At 41.2% G+C, this 22,024-nt stretch overlaps 1 protein-coding gene across 2 annotated transcripts; it reads right to left on the reverse strand.

Moving 5' to 3' along the window:
* Nucleotides 1–429: 429 nt before the first annotated feature.
* Nucleotides 430–20,979, reverse strand: LOC120541043 (B-cell receptor CD22-like). 2 transcript variants are annotated; one of them, XM_039772306.1, is made up of 7 exons: nt 20,912–20,979; nt 19,522–19,579; nt 14,969–15,331; nt 7,583–7,670; nt 4,252–4,306; nt 2,816–2,928; nt 430–752 (listed from the first exon to the last, which is right to left on the reverse strand). In XM_039772306.1, the coding sequence occupies exons 2-7, from the start codon at nt 19,562–19,564 to the stop codon at nt 674–676; spliced, it is 741 nt and encodes a 246-aa protein (XP_039628240.1). In that variant the 5' UTR covers nt 19,565–19,579; nt 20,912–20,979; the 3' UTR covers nt 430–673. The 2 variants fall into 2 exon arrangements, with proteins under 2 accessions (XP_039628240.1, XP_039628241.1); XM_039772307.1 differs by lacking the exons at nt 19,522–19,579; nt 20,912–20,979 and adding an exon at nt 15,705–15,788.
* Nucleotides 20,980–22,024: the final 1,045 nt, after the last annotated feature.

Below are 22,024 nucleotides of genomic sequence, written 5' to 3' on the forward strand. Positions count from 1 at the left end.
GGACCTACATCCATCAAAATGCTCTTGACACAAAAGAGGACCAATCAGGTGGAGGGGGTGGGACTCTGGTTAAATGAGCAGGGGTCAAAAGCAGAAAATCATTGAACAAACAGAAGATGAAAGGACAACGACAGGCTTCTAGACGAAGGTGCGATCCTGAATCTGTTGAGCCTTCCTCATTGTTGGGGGCAGCCAGGAACCCCCAGCTGCATAATTAGGTGGCCCCGCCTCTTCAGGCTCTACATACAGGCAGTAGGGCAGAGAGCAAAATAAAAATAAAATAGTAGATAGAGGAGGTAATGTAAAACATAACAACAAAGATGAAAAAAACAAATCATATTACATAAATATAAAGACAAAACAAAAACAACATAACATGAAAAAAATATTTATAAATAATAACAAAAGAATCAAATAAACCAAGTAATAATCTCGAGCCACATTAACAACCCTGGCTGTATTACAACAGAATGGACATGAATGACAGTCACAGAGTCATCGTAGCTGGCCGCCATGCACTTACAGTACGGAGGACATTAAAGTGTTCTTCGATCTCTTCTCAGATTTTGGATATCCGCTTGTCACTACACTAACGCTGACAGTCCTGTGATTTTTCCTTCAAATCCGGTTGTTCTTTCACCCTCAGAGTTCAAAGACGCAGACACGCAACTTATCACTTTGTACATACTGAGCTGTAGATGACGCCCCCATTGTTGTCTTCAGCCTTCTTGTTTTGTTCATTTGCTTTTATTCTAAACAAATTAAAAACAAATTAGCCAATGGCAGCAAAGCATGACATACAGAGAGTAAGTTAACCAATAGCTAAGTTAAAGTATTTTATGTTTTTTATTTGCTTCATCCATGAGTCAATTATTGCATTTTTGCTTATTAAATATTTTTGTAATAAAGAGTCAAGTTTAAAAGTTACAACAATAACCGAATTCAAGTCCATGTGTCGGTAGACTCCATTAACTATGCACTTTTTAACAGCACTTTACAATGGCGTTAAACACGGAGCACAAAGAGGATTGTGGGGGCTCAATGCTGTTCACAGACGGCAGACTGCAATTCAAGTGAAGTGACAATGGCCTTGAGTGACGTGTGTTAGTGCTATTCTGTGACTAATTATAACATAACATTTTCACAAAATAGAGTCATATCCAAAAAGTACCAATTGAATAAATATCTAATAAAGCCACTACTTGCATATAGCCACTCTGAATATATTAACTTATGAAAGGAGAAAAGGAACTGAAAGAAGTTCCCCATCCATCTATTAATATGAGTTAAAACAGTTCAGCCAGGATGATTAAGAGGAGACTTAACTGAAGTGTTTAAAATTATGAAAGGAATTAGTCCGGTGAATCGAGATGGTGACTTCAAAATGAGTTCATCAAGAACACGGGGACACAGTTAGGAACCTGTGAAGGGGAAATTTCACACAAACATTAAGAAGTTTTTCTTTAGACAAAGAACCACAGACACTTGGAATAAGCAACTAAGTACTGTGGTGGACTGTAGGACTTTAGGGACCTTCAAAACTCAACTTGATGTTTTTTTAGAAGAATTAAGTGGACAGGACTGGTGAGCTGTGATGGGCCGATGGCCTGTCCTCGTCTGACTTTTTCTAAGGTTCCAAAATAAAATGTTAAGAAAAAAAGATCTTTCAGTGTGAAGCTTTTCTAGGATTAATCAGATAACACCATGAAAGAGACAAAGCAGTGCTGGAGAAAGTCCAGAGGAGTTAAATTAAGAGCTGATTATAGTGGGTTGAGCTATGAGGAGAGACTGAAGGAGCTGAACCTTTTTAGTTTAGGATAATAGAGATTTATAAAATTATGAAAGGAATTAGTCCAGTGGATCAGTAAGGTTACTTCAAAATGAGTTCAACCAGAAAGCGAAAACTTGTTATGGATAAACTTCACACGAATGTTAGAAAGTTTTTCTTTACACAGAGAACCACAGCCACGTAGACCAAGTAGTGTGGTAGAGAGTAGGACCTTAATGACCTCCAGAACTCACCTTTAGGTTAGTTTGGACACTTTATTACGATCGATGAGCTCAACCCTAACCCTAATTTACTGCAAGTGAAAAATAAAAACCATAAAATGATCTGAAGTCCTTGAGAAGTCAATCTGCTCATTCTGCGGTGGTTGACGGTTTTAAGTGAGCTGTTGAGATTTGGCTGTTCCCATTCAGGTCATCTTCAGCCTTACACATCTTCACTTTACTGTCCTCCCCTCTAAAAGATGCTGCCTTTAATGGTTTCTTATCATGAACACATTTAATGTGTGTGACTAAAGATGTGCCATTTGTACTGACAAGCACAAGGGGGTGCTGTGCTTCATTATTAGAGCATGTAGAGTTTAAATAACTGATACATTAGAACATTAGGACAGTCTAGAAGAGAACTGGCCCGGTAAACTTGCCTTTTTAATGTTACTAATAGGATTTACATTGAAATTACTGTCTGCATTAGGTGGCCTCTTTCCCTAAAGCCTTCCAGACGATACCAGATGTCCTCACTAAGATGGGGCTCATCGTCCAACTGAAGAGGACTTGCTTTTAAATTCTGTTTGAGGTAAACAGCAACCCCACCTCCTTTTCTGTTCTGTCTCTCCTTCCTGTGTACCCCTCTAAGTTCTACTCATCACCCTCTTGGTTATTTAGGCAGGTTTCTGTTATTGTCCTTGTGCCCTGTGCCTGCTATGGAAGTCTCCAGCTGCCCTGTGATTCATTCCTGGACAAGTGGGTGAGGAAGACAGATGTTTGGATGACAAAAATGAGACGTTGGATTTATAAAGGTGCTGCTTACATTTTGGTAGGGTGAGCCTTAAACTGCACAGTCATGTAATTCAAAGTTTTCTCATCTTCTCCTTCTTCTTCTTTGGGTGCAGACATTTCCTGATAAACAGTATCTTTGACAATCTGTAAAAATAAACCAACAAATCCATGAATGCATGCACACCATGTCATACACCGTATGACCACTGACATGACTCAGGCCCAGCCCCGTAGCTCTGCATGCAATAACACAACAAAAGCTGGATGAGGATGGAAGTTCATCACAAGAGCACACTAACACACACAGCCGATGCACACACATGAAAATGAGGGCCTTTTATCTCCAGAACACAATCATCTAGGGACTGAGTGAGGAAAAGCCAAAGGACACATGGAGAACGTGCAAACTCCACACAGATGGTGGGGTCCAATCTGAGAAGTTCAGGGCTGTGAGACAGCAGCTGTAAGCACAGTGCCACCAGGCTGTAATGATACTGAAATAGTGAAGGGCACCAAGGACAGTGAGTGGTAGTGACAAGTGACAGCTCCAGTAACATTTCCAATTGGCTGAAATGACTGAAACATTAACTCTTTGAAAGCTGAATATTTTTTCCAAAAACTCTGAAAAAGCACACAATGCACTGGTGTCACACATAGACCAACATAAATCGTCTATTGCTGCGTGCTGTGGCTGCTGTTGGCGTTTGTTTGGCATCTCTGGCAGCAGTGGCTGCGCAGGGTCGGCTTGATGGCCAGCAGGAATGCTTGGTGGGCTGGCTACCTCTCCATCTTCGCACAGCAGGTGGGCGACGGTGGCATTTGCAGTGTGACGCAATATGGTTTGTAGCTCTTGTCGTCATAAGCGGTGGTCCTCCTAGGCGAACGCTGCTGTAAGCATATCAGCTACATGAACGTGTTCAGCACCACGATCAGCTGGGGACCGATAGGCTGATGCTGGTACCTCACTTTCGTTTTCGATATCCATCCCCAGATCACTTGCATTAAACTCAGAATCCGATTCAGCAATAATAAGTAAAATGCCCATGGGGTATTTTGCTTTGCACATTTGCGTTAGTCTCGGTGAGATGTCGATTACATTTTAGAGGCTGTTTGCAGACATAGGGAATCACAAGGTCAAATCAACACAGCTACGTAACTCTCCTTCAAGCAAAGAGAGTTGAACTAAAAAGTAAGGGCGGGTTTTGGCGCAGTTTACAGCCGATTACCATCCTCTACCCCTGAATTTCGACAAAAGTCAACATCAGCTCTGAAACAGTTAATGTAATAAAAATGTAGAGTCACCAGTGAGCCAGACATGGACATCGTTGGATTGTGGAAGGAGGTGTTAAGCACTGCCTTCTGACGGATCCTGGCCTACCCCTTGTGTATGTGGAGTTTGCTCTTCCTCTTCATGTTTCCTTAGATTTTCAAAAAGAAAATGAAAAGGCAAAAAAATTAAAGTTGCACCTCTTTGTTTCTTTGGATGTCCCCGTTTTGCTGATGTGTCCTCTTGGTCTTCTTCCTGTCAATCAAAGAGTACCAATGTCAAGTAGTAGTGGACATTACAAGAGCCATCGGACACGCGCATGAGTGTGGACTGGGTTCGGATTATTGGATACACAACACTGAAGCTGATTTAATGCTCACTAAGGACTCCGTAAAGCGACCTTCAGTTGATTAGTTAACCCAACTGTCCGCCAAGAGTATACGAGGGGAAAATTACAAAGTAACCGCAACAGATAAAAGCTGATGCAATACAACACGCTCATGATGGCTTATGGGTAGTTTGAAGACACACGGTGAATTAGTCGAGTTGAAGCCAAGGCCAAATGAACATGGACTCTCCAATTTAGCACCATCATTGAAGAAGACACTGTTGTGAGATTTCTTTAGCCTGAGGGGGTGAAACCTGCTGAAATTCACCAAAGGATGTTGGCTCAGTACTGAAGTGAAAACAACAACTCAACAAAAAAGTTTATGAATGGGCAGAAAGCTTTAAAGCAGGAAGAACAAGCGTCACCGATGAAGCTCGACCTGGCCGGCCATCAACATCACGCAAACAAGCCTGCGTCGACATGGCGAATGCCTTCATCAGAGAAGACTGATGCATTACGCTGCCCACTGTTGCTGCACATTTGACCTGGTGCATAGTGACTTGGGGTCCCTTCATTTTAGTACAAGATGGGCACCCAAACAGCTGAGTGATCTGCACAAGACAACATCCACTGGTGAATGTCAGCAGGTTTCACTCCCTCGGCCCAAAGAAATCGTATAACGGCATGTTGTTCAACGATGGTGTCATCCAACAGCGGAGTGTCAATGTTCATTTGAGCCTGGTTGGACTACACTAATGGCAGAGTGCAGTGTTGTGCGTGTTTAAACTACCCATAAGCCATTACGTGTTGTGTTGCGTGAGCTTCTATCCATTATGGTTACCGTATAATTTTCAAATGAAATTTTCTTTTTATTTACCCTAATATACATATGAACAACTGGAACATAATGCATCTGTGCACTTGAGGCGGTGGTCACTACGGTAACAACATCAACAATACTTATTTCTAGAGCACATTTTGATACAAACGGTGTAGCAGCCCAAAGTGCTTTACAAGAAAGAAACATTTATTAAAACAACGAATTTAAGATTAGGCAATACTAAGTAACAAACAACAAATAAAGTCAGGTCAGATGGTCAGGAGGGCAGAAAAAAACAAACAAACAAGAAACAAAATTCTAGATGGGCTGCAGAAAAAAAAAAAAAACAAAACAAAATCTGCAGGGGCTCCAAGGCCACAAGACCAGCCCGCCACCACTGGGATAAGTTGCAAGTTTAAGAAAACAGCAGGGTGCAAAACAAATAAGAGGGTTTGTACTCTTTAGACTCTACACGTTGACTCGTCTAGTAAAATAAAATAAACGTGATGCAGAAATGCTAAAAGATTTGCATGTCAGACGGGAGACAAAGAGTTCTGATGAGGTTCGGCCATTTCCACTGATCTAAAGTTAGTGACATCTGCTGTGGTGAGGAGGAAGAGGAGCCTCAAGTGTGATATTATGTGGTGATCAGCTGTAGACGGTGAAGAACGAGTAGGAGAGCAAAAAATGACGGGTGGACGTAACTGATTGGACTAAAGATCAGGATTTGTGTTCATAGAGGGTCATAACTGACCAGACCGGCCATCGGTTTCCTTTGTCACTGAGTGATTGTGTTATTTAAAGTCAAACTCTCAGGTTTGAACAAACTTCCAATCTTTAAAATGTTAAACAACTGCCCTGCGGTAAAATTGAATTTTATTGAATGAATGAGATCTAAGAGGAGGTGCCATCTGTCACAGCGAGGCGGACCACCAGTCCAATGTCATCAGTTAACACTTTGAGAAAGGTGCCCAAATGTAAATGTAACATTAAATTTACTTTTAGGAGGATCTCAGTGACTTGTGCTGTCACCTCACGTCTCTAGGGACCTGTGACTTGTCTAACAGGTTCAACAACAAAAACAACAACAACATTTATTTCTATAGCACATTTTCATACAAACAGTAGCTCAAAGTGCTTTACATATTAAAGAATAGAAAAATGAAAGACACAATTATAAAACAAAATAAATCAACATTAACATCGAATAAGAGTAAGGTTCAATGGCCAGGGGGGACAGAAAAAACAAAAAAACTCCAGACGGCTGGAGAAAAAATAAAATCTGTAGGGATTCCAGACCAAGAGACCACCTGACCAGTCCCCTCTGGACATTCTACCTAACATAAATGAAACAGTCCTCTTTGGATTTAGGGTTCTCACGGAAGGGCTTGATGATGATGATGGTCACGTAGAATTCTTCCTTTTAATCCGTCCATCATTGTTGGAGCATCATGAAGCTTTGAGTAGGTGGAGGTGGCGCAGGCCACCACCACAAAGAAACCGGAAAAAGGTTCAAGTAATCTCTTTTAAAAGAAAGTATTCATGGCACATTAAAACAAAATAATCTTCTTCTGTCACCTTCCGTAAGAGTTCAGGATTTTCCAATCACCCATTCTATGCCCATCGAGGAAGCCCATATCAGCAAGTTAAGCTGGCATCGCATTGCATGACTTTTGAGTTGGAGGGGATGCCAAACTTGAAGAGTGCAGTTGCTAATTTCTTTGCCTGCAGATGTCACATGACATGCTGAGTAATCAGAAAGCATGGAAAATGTGACAACTCCGTGATGACTTTCTGTCATGTTTTAATATTTTCAAAGTATCACACGCTCATCTCTTTTTTCCAACATCCAATAACGTGCTGCCTGACTAAGCTGGTGTTGTATGAATGTTTTCCAGGATGAAAAGTTCAGCCATAATCTCTGCTCTTTTATTTATTTATTTATTTATTTATTTATCACGGTCCATAAAATGTGAGACATCAGGTAGACAAGCCTCTCATTTGTTTGTGAGGTCCAACACACTGATGCTCCTCATCGCTGCATGATATACATTGTACTTCAAGCTGAGCACTCATTGGTTGTCACCTGTCACACACACACACAGAGCCCGCCCCCAAGACTTAGGACAAATCAGGTCTGTCCGATTTTGTTGGAGTTTGTTGAGAATTGAGTCACTGCGTATGTCCGACTACGCCACCAGCCTTCGCGGGGAGTGCAGTGCTGCTGCCCCCCGACTCACTAAGGTGATGTTAACGAAGTCTCGAATGAAAATTGTAATGTGACACGACCGTAGGTCACACATCACAGTTTCTGTGAAGAACATAGAAAGAAATGCTGATTGGCTTCCAAATTTTTAAATTACTGCCAGGGACTATTCCTTACCTTAAAAATATGAAAACCGCCAAAGCAAATCCAGCCAGGATAAAAATGGCCAGGAAGGCATACAATGCAGAATTTATGTTACTCTTCTCTGAAAGACAAAACACATAAAACACAAATCAAATGTTCAAGCAAATTATAGAAAAAAACCCCAAACTAAATCTGTGAAGTAGTTCTCTCGTGAAAAGCAGACAGAAAGACAGACAGACATTGGATTTTATAGATATAGAGATGTTCCTTTCGCCCACACTTAGCACTTTCTTACATTAAACTTCATTTTCCAAATGGTCGCCCAGTTCTGAAGCTTGTCCAGGACTGTTTGAATTCTTTTTTCTGCCTCTTCAGTATCTGCTGTCTCTCTGATGTTTGTGTCATCTTCATTAACTACACCAGAATTGATATCATTCATGCAAATCAGAAAAAGTGAGGGTCCAGGGGCAGAGCCCTGAGGGTCTCCACTGATCACCTCATCTCATCTCTGAACTGTTTGTCTCCTGCTGGTTAACCAACTTGAGATCCAGTTTTTTAAGTTACCTCTGATGTCAGCAACCTCCAGCTTTCATAATGAATCTTCTATGTGCTACTCAATCCAAGGCTTTTTGAATGTAAATTATATCATATTGTCGCTAAAATACTTTTTTCAAGAATTTTACTTAAAAATGGGAGGTTGGCAAAAGGACTAAAATTCTGTAAGACGGCACCATCAAGATGTTTTTTTCTTAAATAATGATTTAAGGAATCTGAAAAATACTAGGATCCAATGATGAGCTAACTATGTCAGAGACACGGTCGATTATGTGCTGTCACTTTACACTCTGCACTTTAATGTGGATGTCGAGCGTTGTTCGAGCTTCATAGTCCTGCGTCTTTTGTTTTGTTGCATTGTATTGTTGCACCAGTTTTGGTAATGTTATGGTGTATGCAAGGAACGGAATTTTGGTCAACTATATACGTCATAGCTGTGTAAGCCCACGCTGTAAAAGGCCTGGGCTCCTAGAAACCATGGATTCTGGCACTTCAATCCATCAATCGTATTGGTTGTGTATGAGCGACTAAGTTTTCGTCAGAAAACTTGCTAGCTATCTAAGGCCTGAACTGGAATCTACCATTCGGGAACAGAAGATACTACAGAACTCGTCAACGAAGGAAAAGAACAGCCGAAGATGCCAGAGATACATTTCCTGAGGAAGCTGTTAACACCGTACTCAACAACTTCTACGTGGATGACTGTTTAAGGTCAGTGACAACAGAAGAACAAGCAATAAAGCTGGCAAAGGACCTCCAAGCTCTATGTCTCAAAGGGGGATTCCATTTGACTAAGTGGGTGAGTAACAACAGAGCAGTTTTATTGTCCATACCTGAAGAAGACAGAGCTCATGAACAAAAGGACTTAGATTTGAGCCACAGTCTCCTTCCCACAGAGCGTGCCCTGGGCATCCAGTGGTGCACAGAAACTGACAGTTTCAAATTTCAGATTAAATTGCCAAACAAGCCCGCTACAAGGCGTGGTATCCTGTCTGTTGTTAGCTCAGTTTATGATCCACTTGGTTTCCTAGCACCCGTCTTACTGCCAGCAAAGCTTATTCTAAAAGACTTATGCAAAGAGAAATTTGGGTGGGATGAAGTAGTAGAAGTCAAACACTTTCAGAAATGGAAAAAATGGATGGATGATTTGAAGTTACTTACAGACTATAATGTGAACAGATGCTTCAAACCTATTGGGTTTGGAACCATAAAGACAGCACAAATGCACCATTTTGCAGATGCTAGTGAAGATGGATATGGCACTGTCACTTACCTTGTTTTAACCAACGAAGATGACAAAAGGCATTGTTCATTCCTGATGGGCAAGTCAAGAGTTGCACCATTAAAGCAGGTCACGATTCCAAGAATGGAGCTGACAGCAGCCGTTGTGGCAATAAAAATGGACAAAATGCTTAAAGGTGAGCTTCAAATGCCTTTACAAGAATCTACATTTTGGACTGACAGCACCACGGTGCTAAAATACATTTCAAATGAAAGCACTCGATTCAAGACCTTTGTTGCCAACAGAATCTCCGTGATCAGAGATCATTCACAACCTTCACAGTGGAGGTATGTCACATCTGTCCTTAATCCGGCTGATCAAGCTTCTAGAGGGCTAAATATAGAAAACTTTCTCAAGAGCACCACATGGTCACAAGGTCCAAGTTTCCTATTGAAGTCAGAACGTGAATGGCCAAAAAGACCAGATCAACTGAATGATTCACTTTTTGAAGATGATCCAGAAGTTAAAATTTGTGCAGTTAACATGACAAGAGTAGAAGAGGCGACCGAACCCATCAACAAACTAATCACTTACTTTTCGGATTGGCATCGTTTGAAGAAAGCAGTGGCTTGGTTTCTCAAGTTTAAGTTAAAGTTAAAGTTTAAGTTAAGTTCCTCGGCAGTTTTGTTTGTGCTCACCTCCGCTGTCTATCAGCGGCTAAGCAAGGTTCTCATTCCTCGGAGGTTTCATTTTGCCGACGTGCTCACCTCCGCTGTCTATCAGTGGATAAGTGAGTTTCTTTCTCCTCTGAGGTTTCGTTTTGCTGATGTGCTCACCTCACATGTGTATTAGCAGTTAAAGTTTCTCTTTTCTCAACGGTTTCAATTTGGTGACAGAATCGCTTTCTTTGAGCTTCATACTGTAGCCTCACACTTCCAGGCCGGACAGACAGACACACACACTTCCATGTGTAGACGTTTATATATAAGATATGTGGATGAATGTCAATAAAAAAAGGATGAGTTGAGTTGATTAGCAAGTCAGAGACTTCTTGATAAATGGACAAGATGGTTCAAGCATCCATTCCACCAATTGAGTCAAGTCCAAGAGGTGGTCAGCAGTTGAAAAGAACATTTTCAGATTTAGTGCTCCATCATTTACTGTATAACTTTGAAGAAGTAGGTCCATCTCACAGATCAGATAAAAACACCACACATGGTAAAACGTGCCATACGTAGGTCATGGTGGATTTTCCTCACTAGGGGCTCCTTCTGTGTCACTGAGACCAGGAGGTCAGATTGAAAGTGTGTCATTCCCAGACACGAGAAGTGCATTCACTGTCTATCATGTTCGTGTATTACAGGTTGAAGATGATTGCCAAAACCTCACCAATTTAGAATATCAGCTCCATTTCTCTGGATATGCAGTACGTCTCTAGTCGAGGTTTGTATTCTGCTCTGTTAGCTTTAAATCCTATCCCTAGCAAGATATACTTTGTTGTTTAATCATACGTCATGAAGAGTTGGTTCCATGTGCATTAAACAGTTTCATGCCACTTGATTTTCTTGTCAGTTTTAATCACATTTGTACCTTTGCAGGCCCACATTAAGTGTATCGTACCCAAAACACAGGCGGCCATCGGTGTTAGATGAGGATGGTGTGATGTATGACCTGTTTTCGTTAATGGAGTATCTTGGAGTTTAAAGACAGGCTGTTAATAATAAGACACTTCGTGATCTAAGCTGATAATATGCTTGCTAACTAAGGGTCACCAAAAGGTGACCCAGTCTGGGATGGACTCAGATGTCTGGGATTGAGTTATGACGTAGCTAAGAGAAGGTTGGCTGATTATTAAAGCTATACAGAGGGTGCGCAGTGTCCATTGGGCATTCAGGATGTTAATATTAAAGTTCTGGATCAGCATGAAGGCTAATGAAGACCTCCTTGTATTAAATTAAACTATTGTGGCTTATTGTTCTTCCATAGAATGAACAAACTTGGATGTGACAGTTGCTGAAGGTGCTGCTCTGTTACTGGATGCCCTGGCATTTGCGCCCGCATCTCTTCAACAAATGTGCCAGCCTTTTTGACAGACATATCAAAAGAGCTATCTCTGTCCACTTTACCACCTAACAGCTAATGTGTGGTGAGAGTACTGGCAAAAATATGGCTGCCATTGCATCGTCCAAGTGGATGCTACACATTGAAGGTGGTTGATGTGACTCCTCACTCATTGAAGCACTTTGAGTAGCAAAAAAGTGCTATATAAATGTAAAGAATTATTATTATTATTATTATTATTAGTGTTATGTATTGTATTAAACTACATGTTTTGCAATGCCGATAGTAACCAGTAGGTGGCACCAAACAAGATATAGTATAGGTGGTGCACCCTGGAGTTGTTGTTGGTGAATGCAATAAAGAAATGAGTGTCTGGATACTCCGCACCATTACAGAAAAAGTTTGTGTGTATTTATGAAATGAAGTATCACGCAACATAACAATTATTATTATTATTATTATTATTATCTCTCTATTATAAAAAAAAAAGTGGAAGGAGATGAGATGTGACTTTCTCAGAGAAACACTTTCATGTCCTGCGAGACGAGACTTTGTGCCAAGAGATGTAACCACGGAAATAAAAGACAAAGAGTAGATGACAAAGTAGAATGTCGTAAAGAATTCAAAAACGTTGGCGCGATACACATGCAGAGCAGGTTAGAGATAATGGAAGTACGGCAATTTGAAGTCTCAAAAAAAGTTAGTAAAAATCACATGAGCGCAAACAAATGGAAATTATTACTCTGTGAAATAACAAGCGGAAAGAGATCAAATATATTGTTCGTATTTAAACTTTAAGTCGGAGACGTGTAGATCGTCTAATTTGTGTTGCCATCAAGGCAAAAAAAAGTAGTGTTTCTTCCCAATGAAGAGGCCTATCATCGAGAATTAAAAGTTTTGTTTGGTGAAAGTGAAATCCCGTGAGAGAAAATGTTAAGCCCCGCGAGACAAGAATTTATGCAAAGAGACTTGGAAAAGTTCTGAGTACATCTAAAACATTTACAACCACGCACACGGTTCAATCATCTCTCATTTGTGTGAATGCTATCGTCAGACACAGTTCGTGTAGAGAGAAAGAAACGATATTCACTCACGGGCAGTAATACGTTGTGTTGTCACGATCTAATTCCAAACACGGAATCAAAAGTCAGTGCGATATTAATGAACAGGCAAAAGCGAAAAGAGATCGAATATATGAACTGAGGTGATATGTGTGGAAGATGAATGTTCTCTTCGTTCTTTTGTACTAATTCATGTCTGAGAAGTAAGCTTTACGAAACCATACATTATGTAAAAGCATGCTTTGCTGAGCAAAACAGGAAAATATTTGTGCCAAGGACTCAAGGTCTAACATTCCACACATGAGTCTGCCTTATCACGTTGTCCCTTAGTTTACATCTGAACGCCATAACAAAGGGGCCAAGAAATCAAGTTGCACAAGGGGTGTTGAAGGGGCTCAAGGATTGTGTATAATAAACGTGTCGACTGTTACATTTCATAATGATATTAAATCACGCATTCTAGGGGTATGAAAACTTTGCCCCACCCAACAGACGGGGTTCAGAAGAGCCCTGACGCTGTCATGTATATTGATTGTCTGCTTTTCTGAACGTCTTCTCACTGTGACGCTGCAAAATAAAGTTACTATATAACCTCACCTGCTGTCTGGTCTGAAGTCTTCATCCACATATGACAGAACTATGAAGATATTGTTTGGCTTTAAACATTAAGTTGGAGACTTGTAGATCATCTAATTTGTGTTGCCATCAGGGAAAAGTCGCGTTTCAACCCAATGAAGAGACGTATCCGTGAGAATTAAAAGATTTGTTGTTTGGTGAAAGTGAATTCCACATACGCGAGCAGCAGAGACGCAAAGTTGTTGGCACGTAGCGCAGGCCTCACCACACATTAGCTGTTAGGTGGTGAAGCCCCCTAGTTATTATTATGAAAATGTCAAAAGAGTTCATCAGAGGTGCTCTTAATTTGTAATGCACTGTAAAGATATTTTATTAATAGTGGCCACCTTAATTAAAGGATATGTGTCTGTGTGTCCATCTGGTTGCTATGTCTCTGGTATGCAATGGATGGCGCATCACACACATTAGTGCTGCTTTTTCAAATCCCATTCCAAATGGCATGTAACAGGGAGATAGCAACCAGACGGTCACCCTGCATGGCAAATATTAACGCTGAATACATCCAAGAAAGAGTAACTGCCGGACAGACAGAAGTTGGTTTATTAAATACAATAAAAGACAAGTGTCTGTGTATCTGTACATCTTTCCGGTGGCTGTGTCACTGTCATTCCAACAGATGTCGCATCACAAATATTTATAGGAAGGTATTTTATCACTACAAATGTTCATGATGTCCCACTTGTTGGAATGACAACTACAATACAAATGCTTGTGATGCACCATCTGTTGGAATGACAAATCAAAAGCATTTTATCACTACATGCATTTTACAAAATACGTTCCAATTGATGGTGTGCTGAAAACGTTAACACTGAGGTCTACACTGATTATTTAAATGAGAGGCACAGGTAGTTATGAATAAAAAACATAAAACTGAAAACACCTGAATGAATTAATAAGATGAACAAACTGGTTTACTGAATGGGTTTATAGCGACCTCACTAATATGGTTTGCCTGCCAGATGTTTTGTGTGTATTCCCGTCAGGTTTTCAATACATACAGTACGCCTTGATGAATTTGGCTATCTGTGACCTCTCGGGAATTACTGCACATTATTTGGAAAGGTCCTGAGTGGGCCGATTGATGAAAGAAACTAATAACAACAGGGACGTGGATGGTGGCGACAGGGAAACAAAGTAAGGAAATCGGCGAGGAGCTGGCTGATAAACAAGTCTGACCTAAAGAATCAAAGTGGCCTGAAGAAATGTAAGAGCGTAAAAAAATGGTGAGGACAGTGGAAGAGGAGGACTTGTTATCTCTCTTTTACATAACGGACCTCTTGTACAGAAGCCTGTGCCAGGTCATTGATGAGAAGGACTGCGGTTTTCATCTTCTGCTTATTGTTATTTCTGTTTTTCATGTGTTGGTCTATAAAGTAACTGTTAGGGTGAGGGTTTGCATTATTTGGTGGTCTTGCATCATACTGAGATGATGTCCTTTAATACATTATTGTTCATTGTAAGACATTGTGCTGAACGTGTTATCTTTCTTGTGTCTGGTGTATGGAGTAATTTAGGACTCAATATCCCAAATCATTGAAAAAAATCGATATTAATTGTCCTTTATATGAATCAGAGACACTTTTCAGGGCTTTACATCTTTAATCAGGGGACTATCTAGGAGTACTGGGCACAAGACAAGGACCAAGTGTGGAGAGAACAGCCGCCGATCTGAGAACACACTGAGCAACACGTCATATTAACTCATGCCAGGATATTTCTGATTCAGCCATTAATGTGATGTAAGGAGCTGAGGATTAAAAACAGGCAAAAATGCATGAAAACGTGCAAACTTATCACAGTCACAAACAGGGCTGGGATTCCTGGTGCTCTTCACCATGGCGAGACCCTCAATAAAACCCACACAAACATCTCTTATCTCACCTGTGATTGTCACGTTGACTCCTGGCACTTGTGTCCATTTATCTTTCCCCTCAAATCTAAACTTGTAGTAGCCGCTGTCCTCTCTGATCACGTTGCTTATCTTCACTGAGCAGGTCTTCTTGTTTTTGTCCCCCAAGAACTGAACTCGTTTTGAGTGACTGCTGGACACTTTAGTCTCATTTGTGCGATACACGAGGGTTTCTCCATCAGGATCTCTCTTGTTTGCGTCAGGCCCATATGACCACATTTCTTTTTTCACAGTATGATATTCTGGATATTTGTATTCACAGTTAATCGTCACAGTTGATCCCTCGAGTGCGCAGATCGTCATCGTCTCATAAACGACCCACCGTTTATTGTTATCTGCAAAATACAAATGTGTATAAAATGTAAAGTCTGTCATTTTAGTTCTGTTCCCAAAGGTTAAGTACAGATAAGGATGGTCCTCAGATTTCAATCCAGGTGGTTTGCTGTGTGGTGGGTGCAGCAATGAACCCTCCAACCTGTTCTACTTCATCTAAATTTCAGCAACTTTAATAACATTCACAACTGTAAAAATATAATAAAAAGGACACAAAAAAAACAATATTTATTTCCACATACACTACATATCACTCAATTCAACTAATACTTCATTTTCAGTTTGTTCTAAAACTGGCATTATAGTCTCTCATTTACATGCCATTGTGTGTTTTAGTTTAAGGCTCCGCCCCATTCATGCATATTGATGAGTTACCTGAGCGCATAAAAATATGAGTTTTTTGCAGCATGATGTTCTTTTATCCACTAGATGGCAGCAGAATACGGTCCTGAGTGTTATTCAGCACTGCACATCCGATCATAGCAGTTTAACCTAAAAGAGACACTCGGGGTTAACCATTTTAACATGGAATTCCAAGGCCTTATCTCTTCTGATCCTTTGTTCTGTTCAGTTTTTCTTTTTATTTAAACCAAACTCTTTTTTTTTAATGTTGTGGCTCAGGCTCCATGTGTGCAGGATTGTGTGGTCTTGAGATGTTTAATGAGGAGATGGGCACTGATCACACTTGCATGTGAGTGTGCGGATGGTGTCCAGTTTTCTGTTTGACTCTTCGCGAGCGTAAAGGAAAGCCTGAGCAGGAAACAAAAAGAAAGGGAAAGTAAAGACAAGACTGGAGATAAAAATGGTAGAAGAAGCAAAGGCAGAGTGATGGAGGAGTCAGTGTAGTCTAAAAGACAAAGAGGTTTAGTTTTTCTTAAGATGTCACTAACACAACATGCTGTACTCATTTTTTAAATTTGAAAAAGTCCCATTGGTAAAGGATTGTCAAGTTTCAGCAATGTGTGTGTAATAAGCATACATTTAATATGTCACTGTGTTCTGTGCAAATCTATCTTATAAATAAATCTGCCTTTTTCCACTCACATACACTGTTGACACAGAGCCAGATTTAGCACAGGGGATCACCACATAGAACTGCTCGGCAAGTAGAGTGACATAGGACAGGACAGATAGAGACGACTGCGAAACGGGCAGTCAGACTGAGGACCTTTGGATACTATTTATTATCTGTCAAAGTCAGCATGAAAGAGTATAAAGCCTTGGCACATTGCCCGGCACACCTTTGAAGCCAAAGGACGGATGAGAGATAACGTCATCTGATCCGGAAAATCCTTCCACTGCAACAGCGAAAATGGCAGACTCTACACATCAGACCCCTACTCCCGAACTTGGTTCTTGCCATCGGCTTCCTTCGTCCGTTATGCAGCGTAAGCTGGCATTAAACACAGTAAGTTATTTCTCCTATGTGATTTCTTACTAAGGGACTTATTAATATCATATCTATATAGTGTCAGGTTATGTAACACACCACAATTACAAAATAACTCATTCCCAGGAAGCGAACGCCCCCTGCTGGATATATTGTGTTTTTAAATCAGAGAAACATTCTGTCTGACCTCAGTCACTGGTTTTATTCTGGATAATCGGCACTTTTTTTTTTTTTCACTTTTACACGTCCAGCGGCCTCTTCTGATCTGTAAAACATACAAGTTAGCGAAACACCAGATAAGGTGCGCTCGGCTAGGAACTCGTTTGTGTGAACCTCTGCAACATCAACTGACCTCTGCTGCTGCTCTGTCTGAAGTCATATCAGATAAGTTAAAAAGTTAGTTGACTTATCTGTAAATAAAAGGGATTCCCTCACTTGTGACTCTATAAGCCTCTGTGCATGTGTACATTAAATAATTGAGTCCTGTATTTAGATATTTGGCTGACACTTCTCTCCAAGGTGACTTCCAAGCCTTTGAGATACGTTTCATTTCCTTTGCGTTTCCAGTCTGAGCAGATGCAGGAGTGAAGTGGCTTGCTGCTGGTCACACAGTATCAGTAAGACAGAATTTGAATCCAAAGTTTGAAGTCCAAACTCCAAATCCTTAAGCACTGCACCACACTGCCTGTGTCTTCAGCATTGACATTACAAGGAGGCCTCATTTCTGCACTATTTGCAGATTTTAACAATTTCATATTTCATAACTAAAATCTGTCTGTCTGTCTGTCCGCTTTTCACGAGAGAACTACTTAACGGATTGAGATCGAGTTTTTTCTTTAATTTGCTTGAATATTCTGGTTGATTTTGTGACTTCTCTCATCTCGTTAAGTATCATAGTTCACTTGTGGCAGAAAACTATTTGTGCGAATCTGAGGGACAAGCAGCAGGTCATGGGGAGCGGGACAGGGCCCTCCTCACTCACACGCCAGCCTTGGGCGTTCCTTACCTCTTCTTAGTTCAGGCATGTCAAACACATGGCAGATGACGGATCCTAGTTAGCACTAAACTTGTACAAAATGATTACTATCGTTTGTGACTGAATCATTCTGCATCTTCGGTGTTACTTATTGACTTTACTTACTTCTGCCTTCTGACTTAAGCGCGTTTTCCCATGGCATTACAGTACTGGAAACATCTTCTGCTAGTATAGTTGCAGCTGCGGCATCAGCTCCTTGATACCCTAGGCATGAGACTGCCCTGTGGTATAGCGGGTCCACAAATCCTGTCAAAGGCCGGTTTTAAAATAAATAATCAATGCGCTCGCAGTTTGGTGAGGAGGCGTGGTGGTTGTGTGGCTGAAGTGGGTTTCAGGGCGATTCACGATGTGGCCATTTCTCACCTAAGTGCACTGGTGAGAGACTCTCCACATCCGTGATTGTTCCTGTGGCTGCTGATTTGCCACAGCTGCCATGCCCTCTAGTTAAATAGAAGCGCAAGTCGGCTAAAGGGGAGAAAGAAAAGAAAGAATGGATGGGAGGTTGCAGGAGAAAAAGCAGGAAGCAGTGGATAGATAGAGAGAGCGAGAGTGCAGGATCACGCGGCACCTAAACAGTGAGCTTGGGTGTTGGACCGACACCCGGGGAATAGTAGTAGTCACTAGTCACTCCCGCTGAGTGATCATGGAGTGGGATTGACTGGAAGGAGTAAGGCCGCGGAAGGCAGTGGGAGTCGGGACTTGGGGAGTGTATTCCCCAGCGTGGGCGCCCTGGTCGCTGTGGATCCCAAGTCGCTGTCAGGAGGAGCCTACCGGAGCCAGGGATCGGAGAGGCGAACTGAACAGCTGAAGTAGAAGCAGGGGAGCCGCAAGTAAAAAGATGACATCAGGCTTTGTGTTGTGTTTCGGTTTGCTGTATTTTAACCTTGTTGTTTATAAGAAGACTTTTTCTATGGATTTTAACCTCCATGTTTCACAATTGATTTCATGGATTATTTATTTATTGGAACTTTGGACACTGCACTATTTATTTGAACATTGTTTTTGTTGTTGTTTTAATGAAAGCACGTTGCACTTTTTCACCATCCCCTTGCTATGTCGTTGCCTCACTGCTTAGCTCATCGGTAAACGGGTTCATGGGCTCCTAGACAGAAGATGGGCGCATGGAGCGAACCCGCATCGTCAGATTAACAGGCTGACGACTAAGTTTAGTGTTAGAGACAGCAGGCCTCCTGCTCAGCATTTCTATTTTGTGAAAGGGCACCAGGGCATGAGAAACTGCTTTTCCACTTCAACGAACTTGAGACACGTAACAAAGCCTTCTGTGACAGCAGAACATCACTTTAAAAATTCACACAATTCATCAAGCTGAGCAAGAAAGACGATTGCAAGCGAGACGTGAAACACAAGCGTGAGGAGCTGAGCAGAGCACACCAACCTCAGCTTACTTTCATCTTTATATCTGCGACATTCCTAAAAAGCTCATAAAGACACCAGGAGACAAACAAAGTCATGGCGGCCAGAGACACTTGAGGAGTTCAGCTGGACCAGTGAGGGGATTTCATCAACTGGGGGGCATCTTCATGTCAATCAGCTACCGAGGGTTGCAGAAAGAAGATGAAGTGGACAAATGAAAAAGTAAAAAAAGGAACAACACAAAGCTACAAGATGAACACATTTCAGAATAAAGAGCCACTCAGCCAGCAGAACCCACAGAGCATTTGACATCATAGTGAGCAAAAAGAATAAACTGGAGGTCTTAAAATGAAATCGACTTCTAAAATTAAGTTAATCTCTTCCAGTCTTACCATTTGCAGAGGAAACAGCAGCCAAAACCATCCAGAGGAGCATGTTGTGTGGTGAGACCTGAAATGAACAAAACAACACGAGGAGTCTCAGAAGGCTTTAGGGCTCCACCATAATGCAACTCACTACAAGTGAAGGACGAGGTCCGACATACAGTTTTGGGCTGTCACTGTTAGTTACTCCTGTAGCATCACACACACTGGACCCCGCGTTCAAATCCAGGCCTCTCATACTCTCCTCATTCTCGCTGAGCTTCTCTCCTGATTCTCCCAGACTCCCCTGTGTCTGTCAGTCTCACGTGGTTCCTGAGTTGGCTCCTGCCTTGCATCTAATTTAATTAGCATAGACCTCTACTCCCTGACACCCTGTGAAGCACAAAGGGGATTCGGAAAATGGATGAACGAGAACATTCAGTACAAAATCAGGCGACCACAGGCCTCAGGGAATGGCAACCATGAGACATAATGAGTGACTGCTGATGGAGAACAGAACAGAGCTGAGCAGACGGGTTGTCAAGAATCAGAAGAATTGATTTGTCCAAAATGTCTAGCAGGGCAACATCCAACCTGCAGAAGTGGCAATCGAGCTCCAGCCTCACTGGGCCACATGCTTTGGGTGGGCACCAAATTAACATCATTCTGGATCAAAATCTTTAAATGCCAGCCTTGGTTTCCCAATCCCTCCTAATCCACTAACAGCTGCCATGGCCTCCACTTCGCTATTGGCACACAGACTTGTGTCGCTCCACTAGACGAATCCTAATGCACTTCTGTTAAGTCAGCAGGTCACTGATGTTATTTATTATTTGAAATTGGAGAGAATTGAATTCTCACTTAGTGGATCTGTGCTAAACATTTTTAAAACCTGGCAGGATCTCATCGGTAACATTTTAGAAGAAGCATTTAAATGGAGGAAGTGGTTTCTCTTCCTTTATTTATTTTTATTTATTTACTTACTATTAAAGTCTTACTCTGTTGGTTTAGCTCTCTTTCTCTTGGGTTGGGGTGGATGTGATTCAAACCTAGCTTTGTAAAATTTGACTTGCTTGTATGGAATGTTATTTGATTTTAATAAATTCAATAAAATGCTTAAAAAAGAAAAGAAGAAGAGTTCATTTGTCTGCAAAGAACTTTAAAATGGAGGTGCTGGTGATGTAACATCATAACGTCCTGCCACTGACTCAAAACTGGGACAGCAAAGGTGAGCAGACAAGCTTGAAAGTAAACGATAAGAAGAACAGACCTGTGGGACAAACCACAGACGCGGGCATCGACGGATTTATTAACTTTTCAGTTTTATTCTTTTGAAAGCTTGCTGAATAAGTTCTAACATTTACAACTGCAATCTGTCACACGTGCACCTTGAGAAATAAGATTAGAAATTCTGAATTACCTTTTCCTAAAGGCGTCAAGTCAAGGCTTTGCAGGCTGGACCGTCAAGTCTGAAGACCTCCAGGCGAGTTGACTTTTCAAGGAGGCGTCTTTTAACAGGAGACCACAGATTTGGTGAAATGTGTGACTCAAGACTTCCTCTTACTGGCATCAAAAATACTAAGACGTGTCAGTTTTACTGACAATGCCAGTCTTAGACCTTTTAACAAGAATGTTGCAGTACATCAGGGGGCATGTAGGGTGGTCTGCTGCTTCAGAACCTGAAGTGCTGCAGTTCAGCGCCCAGCCATGCCTTTGCCTCCCTCTGTCAGTGTCAGTTTTCTCGGGCTTCTTTATTTTTGCGACAGTGCGCCAGACCTCGCTCGTTTATCAATACATTACATACAAATGACATTTTTATTAAACATTTTTGCTTGTCTTGCTAAACACGTGCAGACCAAGTTTCTCACAATCCAAGGTTTTACTGTACGTTTTCCTAGCAAAGAACTGGACTTCCTAGGGACATTGTAAACATGGAGACTCTGATGGCATGTGGACCGGGGCTCTGTGCGCCCTGTGCTTACTGGGATACGCTCAGGATTAAACTGGCGTAGAAAACGACACAGTCTGGTATGGTGTAGCTTTATACATACCAAGGAGGTTGTGTTTAAAAGTATTTAAATATAATGTACAATTCTTAACTTACCACAATGACTTCTTAGTTTTTTATCGGTGTTGCAATTTTGTGGCTTAGTTCCTACTAACAGCCCCTGACAGTCATGACTGCTCTTGTCTTTTCATTGACAATATTAACCTTCGTAGTGTTATATTTTTTTCTCAACAAAACCTGTAAAAAGAGTTGCATTTCTTGACTTGTAAAATTATTTTTATTAAATCTCATCTTCCTTCTGTAAAATGTACAAAACACTAAAAGTACAAAGTCAGAAGTGTAGAAAGTATAATAATGAATCAAATAATAATAATACTAATAATAATATGAATGGCACATGTGAGAGTGAAGCGAGTGTCCTTTTAGGGTTCATCAGACTCACTTTCGGTTTCACTGACTGAAGACAAACTCACTGCTGATGAGAGGCTCCTCGACATCTCTGCTCATATGACTGTCAAGGGCATG

The sequence above is a fragment of the Polypterus senegalus genome, chromosome 12, assembly GCF_016835505.1.
Source record: "Polypterus senegalus isolate Bchr_013 chromosome 12, ASM1683550v1, whole genome shotgun sequence".
NCBI lineage: Eukaryota > Metazoa > Chordata > Cladistia > Polypteriformes > Polypteridae > Polypterus > Polypterus senegalus.